General features: G+C 55.5%; 6 protein-coding genes across 6 annotated transcripts; 4 read left to right on the forward strand and 2 right to left on the reverse strand.

Annotated features, from left to right (window-relative positions):
- Positions 1–1,327: 1,327 nt before the first annotated feature.
- On the reverse strand, positions 1,328–2,108 carry BKA78DRAFT_332286 (ADP-ribosylation factor family-domain-containing protein; the record flags this gene model as incomplete). Its single annotated transcript, XM_066889971.1, has 4 exons — positions 1,328–1,366; positions 1,446–1,708; positions 1,783–1,938; positions 2,015–2,108. The coding sequence occupies 4 exons, from the start codon at positions 2,106–2,108 to the stop codon at positions 1,328–1,330; spliced, it is 552 nt and encodes a 183-aa protein (XP_066742531.1).
- Positions 2,109–2,696: 588 nt separating this feature from the next.
- BKA78DRAFT_162383 (glycosyl transferase family protein) lies at positions 2,697–4,084 on the reverse strand. Its single transcript, XM_066883126.1, has 3 exons — positions 3,900–4,084; positions 3,408–3,843; positions 2,697–3,357 (listed from the first exon to the last, which is right to left on the reverse strand). The coding sequence occupies exons 1-3, from the start codon at positions 3,979–3,981 to the stop codon at positions 2,886–2,888; spliced, it is 990 nt and encodes a 329-aa protein (XP_066742532.1). The 5' UTR covers positions 3,982–4,084; the 3' UTR covers positions 2,697–2,885.
- Positions 4,085–4,448: 364 nt separating this feature from the next.
- On the forward strand, positions 4,449–5,804 carry BKA78DRAFT_162403 (mitochondrial carrier domain-containing protein). Its single transcript, XM_066883127.1, has 5 exons — positions 4,449–4,668; positions 4,724–4,733; positions 4,786–4,941; positions 4,993–5,242; positions 5,302–5,804. The coding sequence occupies exons 1-5, from the start codon at positions 4,539–4,541 to the stop codon at positions 5,713–5,715; spliced, it is 960 nt and encodes a 319-aa protein (XP_066742533.1). The 5' UTR covers positions 4,449–4,538; the 3' UTR covers positions 5,716–5,804.
- An 875-nt stretch (positions 5,805–6,679) lies between these two features.
- On the forward strand, positions 6,680–9,663 carry BKA78DRAFT_297037 (Piwi domain-containing protein; the record flags this gene model as incomplete). The annotated part of the gene is made up of 3 exons (XM_066886704.1): positions 6,680–8,017; positions 8,070–9,302; positions 9,352–9,663. The coding sequence occupies 3 exons, from the start codon at positions 6,680–6,682 to the stop codon at positions 9,661–9,663; spliced, it is 2,883 nt and encodes a 960-aa protein (XP_066742534.1).
- Positions 9,664–10,649: 986 nt separating this feature from the next.
- BKA78DRAFT_253261 (histidinol dehydrogenase) lies at positions 10,650–12,365 on the forward strand (the record flags this gene model as incomplete). Its single annotated transcript, XM_066884806.1, has 4 exons — positions 10,650–11,023; positions 11,134–11,384; positions 11,518–11,966; positions 12,075–12,365. 4 exons carry the CDS (start codon positions 10,650–10,652, stop codon positions 12,363–12,365), a joined length of 1,365 nt encoding a protein of 454 aa, XP_066742535.1.
- A 218-nt stretch (positions 12,366–12,583) lies between these two features.
- Positions 12,584–13,177, forward strand: BKA78DRAFT_372515 (uncharacterized protein; the record flags this gene model as incomplete). The annotated part of the gene is made up of 1 exon (XM_066892740.1): positions 12,584–13,177. A coding segment is annotated over one exon (594 nt), but the record flags the coding sequence as incomplete, so codon positions are not given.
- Between the last annotated feature and the right edge of the window lie 924 nt (positions 13,178–14,101).

Below are 14,101 nucleotides of genomic sequence, written 5' to 3' on the forward strand. Positions count from 1 at the left end.
TCAGCGCAATTCAAACAATCAACAACGGCCAATGACCAACAGCACGCAAAAGACTTCAAAACAAGACAAAAACGACCTATTCCGCAACGTCTACCAGATAGTCCCGACCTTGAGATGACGCTCTGCCTTTCCTTTCTTTTTCTTATTGCCAGCAGTCACGGACAGATGGACTGCAGCAACCACCGCCCCAACACCAGCAGCCTCGAAGCCCAGCGACCAGCCAACGAAATCGTCATCCATCCAAACGAACCGATTCACCATCCGTCTGGAGCCTCCGTATGCATCCGCATCCGCCGTCTAAAAGGAAAGAGTGAAACAAAGAATCGTGTACGGCATTGCATGCAAGCGTGCGTACGAATGACCTAGGGTACCGAAGACCGAGAAATCCAGAATGGACGGCGTGGCTTGGTGGTGAGAGATTAGTGAATAGGGGTAAAGTAGTGGTGGTGGCGGCAGAAACCACTCCCTATAGGGGGATCGCGCTAGTACTAGTTGCGAATGGTACGCTTGGTGCATTAGATAGAGATTATAGAGAGACAGAGGGAAAGGGGAAACGCGTGATAAAGAGAGCAATGGAATTATGACTACGACAAGACTCAATGAGACGACAAAACAGAAAACGACAAACGAAATCCAGAACAGAGTGAGAAATAGCCAAAAGACCAAAAAACGACAAGGAGTTGCCAGTGGCACGCGGAAAACAGACGGAAAAATCGACGCAAGGAAAGAAACTCAGAACGGAAAACGCAAAGTGCGGGAGGTATCATGAGCTCACAGGCAGTTGGGAGGGAGAGGTGGAAGAAAAACGACAAGAGGGTCTGCTGCTGTGGGAGATTTGGTGGATTTGTGTGGAGCGAGTGGAGGAGAAACTAGCTATGCTTCCGCCGGTTGAGCATGGCGGAAGGGAATCTTTTTGTAGAAAGAGTCATAGGACAGGGTTTTGATATCGATGCCAGAATTGTGTCGGGGAGGAGTGTGTACGGTGTGGCTGGCTGCACAGCTCGAGAGTGTGTACCGATCTACCTTTTCTTTTTACAGAGCAGAGGCAATAAACAACCAAGCTGTATTTGGGATTTTGTCGATGGATATCATCTGCCAAGCCACCAAATTTAATGTGCGCCATAAAAACGTAATACAAGACAACGCAGGAGGGAGAGGATGGGGAAAAGCAGCATCGAAAGCGAGGCCCCCGTCCTTTTCGGAGCCGGAGTCGCGCTCGCAAAGAGAGGATTGTTGAGGTAGTGTGTGGAGGAGTCCGAGAGCTCGTCGGAAGGTGGGTGAGGCACCAACGAGCGGGTATCATCTGTTGCGGTCAAGAACCAGGCCCTCAGTTGGGCTGCGTGTTGATCTGCTCCGAGAGCCAGGCCTAGAGGAAATAATCCAGCTGGTCAGGGGATTATCTAATACTGGCCGGCGAAATCCAATGGGCGGGATTTGTTACTCACCAAGCCTTCGAAAATGCCCTCGCCTGTCGTTGCGCACGACGGCTCAATCTTCCACTTGTGCTGGCTGGCAATCTTGTCCAATTGCAGCTTCGTCTTGACCTCGTCGGGCTTCATGGCCGCCGAAACATCCTGCTTGTTGGCGAAGATGAGGAGGCGCGCGTCTTTCATTTCGCGGTCCGAGATGATGCGCGCGAGTTCGGTGCGGGCTTCATCGATGCGGTCCCTGTCGCTCGAGTCGACGACGAAGATGAGACCCTGGGTGCCTTTGACAGAGGCGTTAGCTCAGGGAACGCTCCAGTGGACGGTGCGCGCCAAAGGTGCCAAGGGATGAACACACCAGAGAAGTAATGCCTCCACAGCGGGCGGATCTTGTCCTGTCCACCGACGTCCCAGACGTTGAACCGGGTCTTTTTGTACATGACCGTCTCGACGTTGAAGCCGACGGTGGGAATGGTGGTGACGTCCTTGTCAAGCTTGAGCTTGTAGAGAATGGCTGCGCAGGGCCGTCAGTAGGTTGTTGATTGCATTTCAAGGCCACCTGCAGCGCAATGGCGTGTGGGAGCGCGTACTAGTCTTTCCCGCAGCATCGAGACCCAGCATCAGGATACGCATCTCCTTGGTCCCGAAGATCTGCTTCATCATCTTGGATATTGAGCCACCCATGTTGACGGTCGGTGTGTTTTGAGCGCAAAGGGTCGAGGTCGGAGGGTCGTGTAGACAGAGACAGGGCGTGGACTCGTCGGCAGCAATGGAGAAGAGCTGATAGAGAGGTGAGAAGGGATGGAGTAGGTTGAAACGCCGGCTCTGCAGAAAGCGTTTGGATGGCCAGGGAGAGGCGCGGCGCGCGCGTGAGGCGTGGGAGGGGGTGGATGGGTGTCGCGAAAGCGAAGTCGACGATGAACAGAGGCTGAAGGCGGGACGAGCAGACTAGTATAGAGGCAGCGGGACCCACGGTAAAGGGGCTCTTTTTTTGCTCGAAGCTCGGAGGGTGGGTGGGGAGCAAGATGATGGGTTGTTCCTGGATGTAGGGCTTAGGTCGTGGTCGTCAGGGGGGCGCCTATGCCTATCGATACCTGCAGCCATCACGCCCGTAGGCCGGAGGTTCTCTCTCTACCTTAACGAGTGTCGACGCTCCCCCCACCATGCGTCCCTCTGTCCAGCAAGGTGCTCGCACAAACATCACATCCACCATCAGCTTATTTTTGTCGCCATGTCTCACCAGCTTGCCCTGCCGCGCGCCCTGCCCTGTCAGCATCTGCTCTACTCTTGTCGCTCGGGGCATGTCTGTAGGGCTCGGCTCGCTCCGAAGACGACCAGGTCCCCTTCCACTCCAGGACGAGCAGTGTTGCCGCAGCGCCACAGAGATCTGCTTGGGCGCAATTACATGCAATTACCGTCTATATCTAGCTACATGCACCCCATGCTCCCATCATGCCACCCTCAGAAGCTGTCATTGATGCCGCGCGCCATCTCCTCCCTTTTGCGTTCCTCGTTGATCTCCCACCACCACGCGTTTATCTCCGTCCGCTTATCACGATTTTGCCTTTGCGCCGCCGTCTCGTCCCACGGCTTGGGGGCCAGGAGGTAGTGCACGTTCTTCACCTGCTCATCTCTCCATATGGCATCGTGGACCCCCTTCCACCGCATCGTCTTGAGCGCATTGTATATGTACGGGATCCCGACCCATCGACCGTGGAAAACATCTCCCAGGAGCGACTGATCCGCAAACTCGTATGCCATGGTGGTCGGAGATGAGAGGGCACGCAGAATCGCACCGTATGCAGCTGCCGAAGGGTTCACGACCTGGAGTCCTCCATTGGGCATGGCCAGGCCGGCCGTCGGGGATGCGCCTTCTTTTTGCGCCAGCTTGGGCTTCGAGTGCTGCGTCGTAAAGGCGCAGTTTTCCGGAATCCTACCATGTCTCAGTTGCTGTCGCGAATGGAAAGCAAGGTCGAAACTCACCAGTCTGCCGGGTAGTGGGGCTTCTTGAGAGGATTGCAGACGCAGGCATGTGATGCCGCAAACACTCTCTGGCCCTTGGCTTGCAGGCTTGGTGGATCCAACTCGAGCTCCATCAACTCGTCCATGTTCTGCAGCGCCAGCATGTCCGAGTCCAGCTGCACGACCCTGTCATACTCGACCAGGCTAAAGGGCGTGAGCTTGCTCCAGCAATCGTAGAATCGCGGATCATTCGAGTAGTCCTTTTGCGTAGTGGGCAAGAGATATGGGATGTGCTTCTTGGGAATGCCGCGGACATCTAGTGCGCGGTGTCCTTCTGGCGGAAAAGCATCAGTGTAGAGGGCGACCAGCGGGTACTTGGAGCCGACGCGCTTCAGTGAGTAGTCGAGCGCGAGGAGGCCAGGCAGATAGGCCGTGTTGGTGATCAACGTGGTCCATACTGGGCGCTTCGGTCAGCGAATGTCCAAATGTTGGACGCGCAAAGCGCATGCGCACCTTTGCTGGAGTCAACCACGCGCGTCTGATCTGGATTTGCCGAAGCAACAGCCGCAGCATTCTTCTCGTCTTCAATGGACATGGTGAGCTTGGAGGTATGGGATAGGAGAAAAGAGGAATACGACGCAAAGCAGGAGAAAAGGAGGATGGAAGCAGCAAGGCTGCCTCTCGCCCTTGAGGACCAAAGGACCTACCTGCATCGTCACATCATCGGCTTAGGTCTCTCCAAAGGAAGGCCTCGGCCGCACTACGACTGGCCCACCCCCAGGCTATCACCTATCGGACCTGTCAGCGCGCCCTTGGCCCAGTTTTTACGAACGTCGCAAACATCCATAGGGAGAAGACCTTGTGGCGCAACCTGGAGACTGGCAAAAAGAAGTTTAGATCTAGCCGAACTTTTTGAACCTGGATGCCTGTTGTTGCAGGCGATCTCGGTGCCTTTTGCATACCGTCATTAACGCCCCGAAGAGCCGCAGCCGCCCCGTCTTGGCCCGCGCGTATCAACTGGCCCGGAGTTACGTCTTTGATGCGCTGCACAATGCTACATCCACGACCGCGTCGGGTTGACTCAAATCCAGACATGCCAAAAGACTCCATTGTCTCCCTCTCCCCTTCCTTTTCTGTGCTCCTCCGCCGGTGATGTCTGCAACGGCGAGCACGTCGTTCAAAAATGACGTCGCACCTTCCCCCGAAAAAAAGGTAGCGGGCGCCCCCGCGCACTACAAAGGATTCGTCGCAGGAATATTTTCTGGCGTCACAAAATTGGCTGGTAGGAACACTTGATAGAGGCCTTTGGAAAATTTCGCAAACTGACATAGCTGCAGTTGGACACCCGTAAGTCTCCCAAAATTTCCAGCGCTGTTACCAAGCCTTACCTGCTCGAAAGTTTCGACACCATCAAGGTCCGCCTGCAAACCTCCGAAAAGTCGCGATTCAGTGGTCCCTTGGAATGTCTGGTGCAGACTGTCCGAAAGGAGGGACTGCGAGGCCTGTACAAGGGCGCATCTCCTCCGCTGGTGGGGTGGATGGCAATGGACTCACTGTAAGTCTTCCCACACCGCATCTGTTGCATCTTGTCTGACCAGTCGCACAGGATGCTTGGATCTCTCACCGTATATCGCCGCCTTCTCCGTGAACACGTCTTTATCCCAGCCAATGCTCGAGAGCAATCGACGTACAAGTTGCCGACCGTCGGACATGGAATTGCGGGCATAATGGCAGGATGGACAGTCAGCTTCATCGCAGCTCCCGTGGAGCATGTCAAGGCACGGCTCCAAGTGCAGTATGCTGCGGACAAGAGCAAGAGACTGTACAGCGGTCCAATTGACTGCAGTATGAAGCTGGTGAGTCACCGGTCTCGAGTGCTCCTTGGCCGACAGGATTCTGACTTGTGGTCACTCAGTTGCGCGGCCATGGCCTCCCCGGCCTCTTCCACGGATTGAGCGCGACACTCCTCTTTCGCACATGGTTCTTTTGCTGGTGGACGAGCTACGATCTTTTCTCGCGGTACTTTTCCGCAAACACGTCACTGTCTCCTGCGGCCATCAATTTCTGGGCAGGCGGGTTGTCTGCACAAGTCTTCTGGTTGACCAGCTACCCCTGCGACGTGGTGAAACAACGAATAATGACAGATCCATTGGGCGAAGGTCGCAAGTACCCACGATGGAAAGATGCAGCAAAGGCCGTTTGGAAGGACAACGGCTGGCGGGGATATTGGCGAGGCTTTGTGCCATGCTTCTTGCGCGCGTTCCCGGCCAATGCCATGGCGCTTGTCGCTTTTGAGGGCGTCATGAGAATGCTGGGAGCCGATCATTGAGAGCAGCAGGCCGACGCGTCGGAAAAACAAAGCATTGGATGATCAAGGCGTATGGAGCTAGGCACATCCCCACTTTGGCATAACTACACATTACACAGAGACGCGAGAAGCATGTCCCAAGACGCGTAGACACATGAATTTCTCTCATGACCTTCTGCCTGCACAGTTCCGCGATTCATGATGTTAAGAGTCACATTCAGATGCTTTGCATCGAGCAAGCATCCGCTGCATCGGGGAGGCGCGTCCAATTGGGCAATGCAACAGATCGCAAGCTGCAGAGTCGTTTCGGGATATTTGCTTTGGACGGGGAAACGGCATACCCGCGCTGCATTCCACAGCAAGCCAACCACAGAGCAAACCGCCAGCAGGAACCAGCAGGACCCAGCAGACCCGCAGACGGAAGCTCAGGGTTCACCGACCCTGTCACGTCCGCTTGAGCTCTAGTGTCAAACGGGACAACCAGACAGCAGGTCCACACCGTCCAACTGTCAGTTCCGCTACTATCGAACGTTCCTTATATTCTACCCACCACCGTTCCCTCTCTTCTTTTCCCTTCTTTTCTCTCCTTCACTCACCGTGCTCTCATTCGAACCCCCGCGCTTAATCTATCGCTAGCACATATCAATTCTACCATATGTATTTACTCTCCCCGTTGCCAGTACATGTTCAACGCCGCTGACCTCCACAGACTTATGCTTCCACTCCGTGCCTAGACCGCAGCTCGACCGCGGCTCAACCACTCTTTCATCTTCGGGGTTTACGTCACTCTCAACGATCTCAGCTACTACCGGACCTCTCGACGCTCTTCCGCTCTACCTCGCTGCCTCGTCCACCTCCGGATCACCTCTCTCCATCCCAATTGCTCTCTGGACTTCTCCGGAGACCATCATTGCTCGACCTCTACTGCACCTTCGTCAATCACGTGTAAACACAGTAATCCACCTTCATTTTCCATCTTTCGGCCATGGCTCCAGCACCTCCCCGCGGCCCCGCCTCCAGCCAGTCCTCTGGCTCTGACAAAAACCTCGTTAATGTCAAGCCCGATTCCCAGCGGGTCTTCAAGGCCCCAATCCTTACAAGACCGCAGCCTGTCCGCCCACCCCTCAAAAACTCCAAGGTCTTCAAGGAACCGACCGATATACTCAAGCCGGCCGACCCGCCAAACGCCCTTCTTCATGGTACCCGAGGGCAGAAGATACAAGTCACGGCCAACTATCTGACACTCGCGCACTCCTTCAAGGAGATGCACGAGTACGCGCTCACGTATGACCCGAAAATCAAAGATAAGATGGAGAAGTGGCGGATTCTCAAGGCCATGGAAGCGATGCCACCATTTCAAGGCAGAACCGACTTTGCCTACGAGGCTGGGACTATCTGGTCTTTGACTCCTTTGCCTGGAATGCCAGAGGTCGACACGGTTTCGGCTGTTGGTCCAGTCCAGTACAGCTCGCCCCTCAACGGCGCCCCGACCCAGACGGAGTCAGTTCAGCTCCGCTACAACAAGGTCCTCTCCATGAACGAGGCTTCCGCAGATATTCTGGCTAGTGATCAGCCAGAATGTATTGTCCGAGCAATCAATGCGTTCATAGGTCGCCGCATCATGAGTCTCCGCCCCAACGAGGTTACTCAAATTGGTCAAAACCGCTTTGCAATGGACGCGGGTTATGCGGACATTGGAGGTCTCCTCGCGACTCGAACGTATTTCCTGTCGACCAGGCCGACGGAGAATAGAATCCTCCTCAACATCAACGCGGCCACGACCGCATTTTTTGACCCGGTCCTTGTTTCCGATTGGATCGAGAAGATGGTGGCGCCACCTTTCAACATGAGCCGGCGAGAAGTCATGGCGTCCCTCAAGGGAACCAACGTGCGGATCACGTACGACCGTCCAGCCATTGACCCACGCGTCGACCCCAATGCCGAGGCGAATCGGAGACGCAAGCTGAAGGAGTTGGGTTCTCCTCTGAACCAGCAGACCTTTCACCCGTTTGACAGCGCGCCGGGAGAGAGAGCGTTCCTCTGGCAGCATTTCCGGACGATGCTCAACCAGTTCGCCAAACCGCATCTCCCTTGTGCGAATATCGGAAAGCCTAAGGACCGAACTGGAAATGACGACAAGGCAGTCTGGGTCCCACCAGAGTTCCTCGAAATCGACCGCAAGGAGGTGTACAAGGGTGTGATCACTCCTGAACACCTGAAAAACATCATCAAGGTTGCATGCCGGAAGCCCGCCGAGAACGCGGACCTCATCTTTCACGAGGGAATGAATCTACTCGGTATTCGCGGCGACACGGCTCTCTTCGTAAGTAATTCTTTCGCCTGGTGCTGAATTGGCATTTGCTGACGCTCAATAGGGAAACGTTGGTTTGAAACTTGGCCAAAAATTGATCCAAATCGAAGGACGCCTGTTGCCAACTCCCAAGGTGACCTACTTCGGCAACAAACCGGCCAATGTCAGGAACGCCGGCTGGAACTTAGCCAACACCAAGTTCAGTAAGCCTGCGAGCGTGCCGGGACTGGAAGTCCTGACAATCAACCAACAAGGACAGCCTCCTCCAAGGCACAACTCGTCTCAACTGTGGGAGGCGATGTTCAAAGCACTCAGCGGTCATGGAATGTTAGTCCAGAGGCCAAAAGAGACTCCCATTCGAGAAATCAAACTCCCAGGTGCACGAGAACAGTTCAGGAACGAGCTGCGCAGCAAACCCGAGTATCTCGCCCGCAATCCACCGCGCTTTCTTCTCGTCGTCCTCACTTCCCAAAGCGTTGACCTGTATGCTGCGCTCAAGAAATGGGCTGATTGCAAGTGGGGAACTCGGACGGTTGCTGCTCTCCCGAAGCATTTTGCCAGGGGCCCACCCCACCCTCAGACTTTGTCGAACCTGGCGATGAAGTTCAACTTGAAGTGCGGCGGAACGAATCAGGCTCTGGACTACAAGACGGAGTTCCGAAAGCTCTTCAACGCCCAGGGCATCGTTGATACTCTGGTCCTCGGGGCTGATGTGACTCACCCGGGAGCCGGTAGCTGTCACGGATGCCCGTCGATCGCTGCTGTTGTCGGCTCTGTCGACGATCAGTTCTCCAATATGCCGGGATCGATGCGCCTGCAGGCCTCTCGCCAGGAAGACATCGAGGATATGACCGGAATGGCCAAGGAGCGCTTGATTGCGTTTGCTAAACGAAACAAGCGCTTGCCTAGCCAAATCTTGATGTTCCGCGATGGTGTTTCCGAGGGTCAATTCCCCATCGTCAAGCAGAAGGAGGCAGCGGCAATCAGGGTCGCTTGGGATTCAGCTGCCGCCGAGGCGAAGAAGAACAATGTTCAAGTTCCGAAGGAGCTGAAGTTGAGCTTCTACATCGTGTCGAAGCGACACCATTCTCGCTTTTTTGCGACGAATGAATCGCAAATCTACAACGACAAGGGCAACATCAAACCCGGCCTCGTCATCGATCGCATTGTTACGCTTCCGAAACGTTGCAATTTTTATCTCCAGTCCCACGACGCTCTTCAGGGCACTGCAAAGCCCGCCCACTATGTGGAAATCGAGAACGAGATTGGCTTTACAGCCGACGAGATTGAGCAGATTGTAAGTTTAACTGATCGAGTTTTCGAGTATCCTGCTAACCTATCCATAGGCTCATGGCCTCTGCTACACGTATGCCCGCGCCACAAAGGCCGTCTCGTACTGCGCCCCTGCGTACTACGCAGACCGTCTCTGCGAACGGGGTCGTCATTACCTGCGCGAGTTCCTGATTGGCGACAACTCTGACATGGGAGGCCCCAAGGGCGAGAAGCCCAAAGAGCGCGACATTCGTCTGGCCAAAATGATTCAAATGAGCTCGTACTGGAGGCCCTGGATGGAGAATCCGGCCGTGAACGATGCCTTGAACACGACTCGTCTCAATCCATGGCACCCAGCTCTCGACGACGTCATGTTTTGGCTTTGAGCATTGGCGGATTGTATTCGCGCTTTCTTGTTCATGTCGCAGTGTCCACCGTTGTTCTTCGAGTGTCCTTTCTAAGCTGTGCTCTCCGACGGCGTCTGTTTCCATTTGCCCGTTGCCTTTTGTATTTCTTCTTGTCGGCGTGGTTGGCGTTTCCCAAGAGACTGAGATGGCGTTCATGCCAACGGGACTTTTCATTTACTACCAGCTGTTGCAAAACGCTTTGGGAGCATAGCGGGTATCCAGATTGAGCAGTTCGAATAACGAAAAGTCTTACGATTATCTACTGCACCGACCGATGACTTGAACGACATGAGTAGAGTTGTTTGAGACCGCATGGCTCACAAGTGCTTAGGTCTCACGCCTGTTGGCCAATCTATATTCTTGTATGGGCAGTTTCCAGGCCATTCCCAAGCAAGCCCAGACTCTCGCCTGCTCGGAATCCCCTCGTGCAAAACGACTTGCCTCCAACAACCTCAGACGGACCCGAATTAGTCGGGCGACGCAAAATGTCGGCTCCACTCGCTCGAAGAACAACCGATTTCGGAGAGCAGACAAGAGGTGGGGCCGGGATGGTGAGGTAAGGGTCTCTGCGGGATGGGGCATGGGCATGGGGGATCCTCAAGCGGGGTGGTGGCGGGGTAATGGAGACCGGGGGGACAGGCATCTCACGGCAAGCAAATGCTTGAATTGAACCAACCGGCGAACTGCTGCATGCACTTTGAGAGACGAAGGAGGCGACTTCGGGCCAGGGTTGAGGATGGACGGCTGGAGCGTGCCGAAAGGCAGGCGTATTTGTATGGTGGGATGCCCTGCAGCGGATGAGCCAAGTCAATTGTCTTTTCTTGCCTTGCACAATTGTATACAGGTGCGTAGGATTCGCCCGATTCGGTCGTCGTCGACAGTATACTGATAGCAAAGGTAGTCCAAGCGAACAACCAGCCCAGCAAACCACCACCGCTGCCTCCAAAACTCCTTTATTTACCAAAATGGCAACCTACCTCAAAAAACCCATCACCCCCTCCTCCACCAACGGCGCCTCCCCCTCAACCAGCACCTCCTCCGTCCCGACCATCGTCTCCTCCGTCATCGCCGACATCCGCGCCAACGGCGACGCCGGCGTGCGCAGCTACTCGCAAAAATTCGACAGCTGGAGCCCGCCGTCGTTCAAGCTGAGCCAAGAGCAAATCGAGAAGGCCATTGCCGCGTGTCCGAAGCAGTTGATTGAAGACATCAAGACGGTGCAGGGCAATGTGAGACGCTTCGCGCAGGCGCAGAAGGACAGTCTGCGGGATTTCGAGGTCGAGGTGGAGCCGGGCGTCAAGTTGGGGCAGAAGAATATCCCCGTGGGGAGGGTGGGCGCGTGAGTCTTTCCCCCCTGTGTTGGCTTTCTCTCGTACATTTGGAGTTCAACTCGGCGCTCCTTCGCTCGTCTTCCCAGCACCCCTGAAAATTGACGCTGAATCAACCCAGATACATCCCCGGCGGCCGCTACCCGCTCCTGGCCAGCGCGCACATGACGATCCTCACAGCACGCGTCGCGGGCGTCAAGAACGTCATTGGCGCCACGCCGCCGATTGCGGGCGAGATTCCGAATGCGACGGTCGCCGCCATGCATCTGGCGGGCGCGGACGAGATCTACTTGCTGGGTGGCGTGCAGGCCATTGCGGCCATGGCGGTGGGCACCGAGACTATTGAGAAGGTGGATTTTTTGGCTGGACCGGGTGAGTAGGGCGTGTAAGATTATGTCTGATTTTGAGATATTGGAAGGAGGAACAGTTGGTTGCGCATAGTCGCCCCCTGGCGAACCCCTGGAACGGACCGGCTAGAACAGTGGCTGACGCAAGACGACAACAGGCAACGCCTTCGTCGCCGAAGCCAAGCGCCAACTCTACGGCAGCGTCGGCATCGACCTCTTCGCAGGGCCAACCGAAATCCTCATCGTCGCCGACGACGCCGCCTCGCCGTACACGGTCGCCGTCGACCTGCTCTCGCAAGCCGAGCACGGCCCCGACACCCCGGCCATCCTCATCACCACCAGCGAAAGCGTCGGCTGCCGCGCCATGCAGCACGTCGACGAGCTGCTCAAGGTGCTGCCGACGGCGGAGCTGGCGGGCGCGAGTTGGCGTGATTTCGGCGAGGTGGCCGTGGTGAGGGATTTAGATGCGGCGTACGCGCTGGCGGACGAGTATGCGAGCGAGCATGTGCAGATTTTGACGAGGGAGCCGCGCGAGGCGTTGCAGAAGATGCGGAACTATGGCGCGTTGTTTTTGGGCGAGAGGACGTGCGTGTCGTATGGCGATAAGGTGAGTCTGTCCCTTTTCTTTCCTTTTGGCTTTCCATTTCCCTCTGGCTCTATATTCATTGTCAGCATGGAAACGAATTCGAAATGTTCTGACATTATTCCCTTCCAGTGCATCGGCACAAACCACGTCCTCCCCACCCGCGGTGCTGCACGCTACACGGGCGGCTTGTGGGTCGGCAAGTTTCTCAAGACGGTCACGTATCAAGAGGTCGTTGAAGGGAAGGCGAGCGGCGAGTTGGGCCGTTTGTGTGGGCGCGCAGCGCGGGCGGAGCGCTTCGAGGGCCATGCGAGATCTGGCGATTTGAGGGCGAAGCTGTATTTGGGGGATGAGTTTGAGTGGATCAGCAAGACGGCGGATGGAGAAGTTGTGGGAGAGGTACAGAAGAGCAACGGCGTGTAGGGCTGGTTTGGCTGATGAGTTTGGCGTGAAGAAGCCCTAGATTGCCAATTAGATGGGACAGAAGGGCAATATTAGCCAAGGCTGACAGGAGAATGAGTAGGAAGTCACTGTGAACAAGATGAAGCAAGAGAGGCGACATGAGAAGGTGTATACTTGAACCCCTGAAAGACCGCACTGTACCTGACCTCTTCATCAAACCCATCCAGGACCGCCGCAACTCATTCCATGGTCATCTTGAGCTCTTGCCTGAGGGTCAACAGGCGGCGTTGTCCCCGAAGAATTTCCTTCCTGTAACCCAGGCGCTCCACCTCCAAGTCGATCATCTTTTGCTCCAGCCATTCGTCCAGCAGCGAGGTCCGTATGCCCCTGATAAGCCGAAGAGCACCAGCCACTTGCGAGTCTACGCGCGACATGTACTCAGACGGATTGCGGCGCACCAAGACGGCCGCTTCGAATTCTGCGTATTCGGCGTCGATATCCTCGTCGATGCCCGCAAGGTCGGCCTTCATGATGGAGACCTGCTTCTTCCAGAACTTGATCTTGTGGCGGAGAAAGTTGCGTCTATTCTCCCGGCTCTTCTGGGCTCTCGAGCTCGAGTTCGAGCGCGAGCGTCGCTTGTGGTCACCCGAGACCGCGGCGGTCTCGACGGCGAGACCAGCCGTGCGCTTCACGAGAGCGCTGTCCTTGCCACTCTGGGAGCCTTGGGGGCGAGCGGAGCTGGACATGATGAGCTACTGGTGCCTGTAGGTCTCGAGGGTGATCTTGTGGTGTTCAACGGCCTTGCTAGGATGTTGAAGATCGGAAGAAAGAGCCCAGGGAGCGTAGCTTTGATTATTGTTGTCGTTGTGGAGGTTGCGCCAGGCAAGGATCACTTTGCCGCACGGCAGTCGAACTGGAACTTTCTCTGGGTCGACTTTCTTGCCGAGAACGTAATCGGAAAAGGCCAGTGGAGTGCTGTAGAAAGGCTTGTATTGAGGATGATTTTCGTTGGTCGAGGCCTGGTCCTTGGAGCTCATTTGCTCAAGCGTAGGGTCGTCGGGTTAAACGGTTACGATTTCGATTGGGACTTGCAAGCGATGCGTCGAGATTGAGAGGGATACAGGCTTTCGAGTCTCCGGTCAAGATTGGCTGCCAGTATCAAGAGGGAAAGTCGGCTCGTGTAGCTCGTCGCCCAAGGTCGCTTCTCGAGCTTGATAGAGGTTTGCAGGTGGGAGAGGTCTGCAAGCTGGCGATGCTCCTAGAACGGGAATGATGAGCTTTCGAAAGCAGCTGTCAATGATTCGTCGAGATTGGTGGCCCAGGAATCAGAGCAAAGGTCGTATGAGTAGAGCGTGGGACCGTCGCGATGAGGAGCAGGTGGTCTGCGAATTCTGCTTTCGCGGAACGTATAAAGCGCAGACCAAGGGACGACGGCCAATGGCGAGCACCTCTTAGGACGGCGAGCACCTCTTTCCTCCCCCGCTAGATCATGGGCTAGTTGCTTCGACTTGACGAATAGAGAAGAAGCCTTCATGTACCAGTGCAATCCGTGAATTGCGCAAGCTAAAATTTCCTCCAGGTCAGCTCAGGGCATAGTCCGCTTGACCAAACTACCCCACGATGCTTCTACCACAATCCACAATCAACTCTCGGCTGAATAAGGGGGTCGACAGCAGCCGAGTAGGGAGCCTCTTTTTCAACAGAAATCTACGACATAATCGCAGTCAGCTTGGCAATGATGTATATGGCACGAAGCA

Source organism: Phyllosticta capitalensis (genome assembly GCF_038381095.1).
Source record: "Phyllosticta capitalensis strain CBS 128856 chromosome Unknown BKA78scaffold_7, whole genome shotgun sequence".
Taxonomy (NCBI): Eukaryota; Fungi; Ascomycota; class Dothideomycetes; order Botryosphaeriales; family Phyllostictaceae; genus Phyllosticta; species Phyllosticta capitalensis.

Excerpts from the sequence above, each read along its gene's own strand:
- BKA78DRAFT_162383 (XM_066883126.1), bottom strand. The coding sequence starts at position 3,981 with ATGTCCATTGAAGACGAGAAGAATGCTGCGGCTGTTGCTTCGGCAAAT. Across the intron at positions 3,844-3,899 it reads CGTGGTTGACTCCAGCAAAG|TATGGACCACGTTGATCACC; the intron begins GTGCGCATGCGC and ends CGAAGCGCCCAG. Across the intron at positions 3,358-3,407 it reads CCCCACTACCCGGCAGACTG|GATTCCGGAAAACTGCGCCT; the intron begins GTGAGTTTCGAC and ends GAGACATGGTAG.
- BKA78DRAFT_162403 (XM_066883127.1), top strand. The coding sequence starts at position 4,539 with ATGTCTGCAACGGCGAGCACGTCGTTCAAAAATGACGTCGCACCTTCC. Across the intron at positions 4,942-4,992 it reads TGGATGGCAATGGACTCACT|GATGCTTGGATCTCTCACCG; the intron begins GTAAGTCTTCCC and ends CCAGTCGCACAG. Across the intron at positions 5,243-5,301 it reads TTGACTGCAGTATGAAGCTG|TTGCGCGGCCATGGCCTCCC; the intron begins GTGAGTCACCGG and ends GTGGTCACTCAG.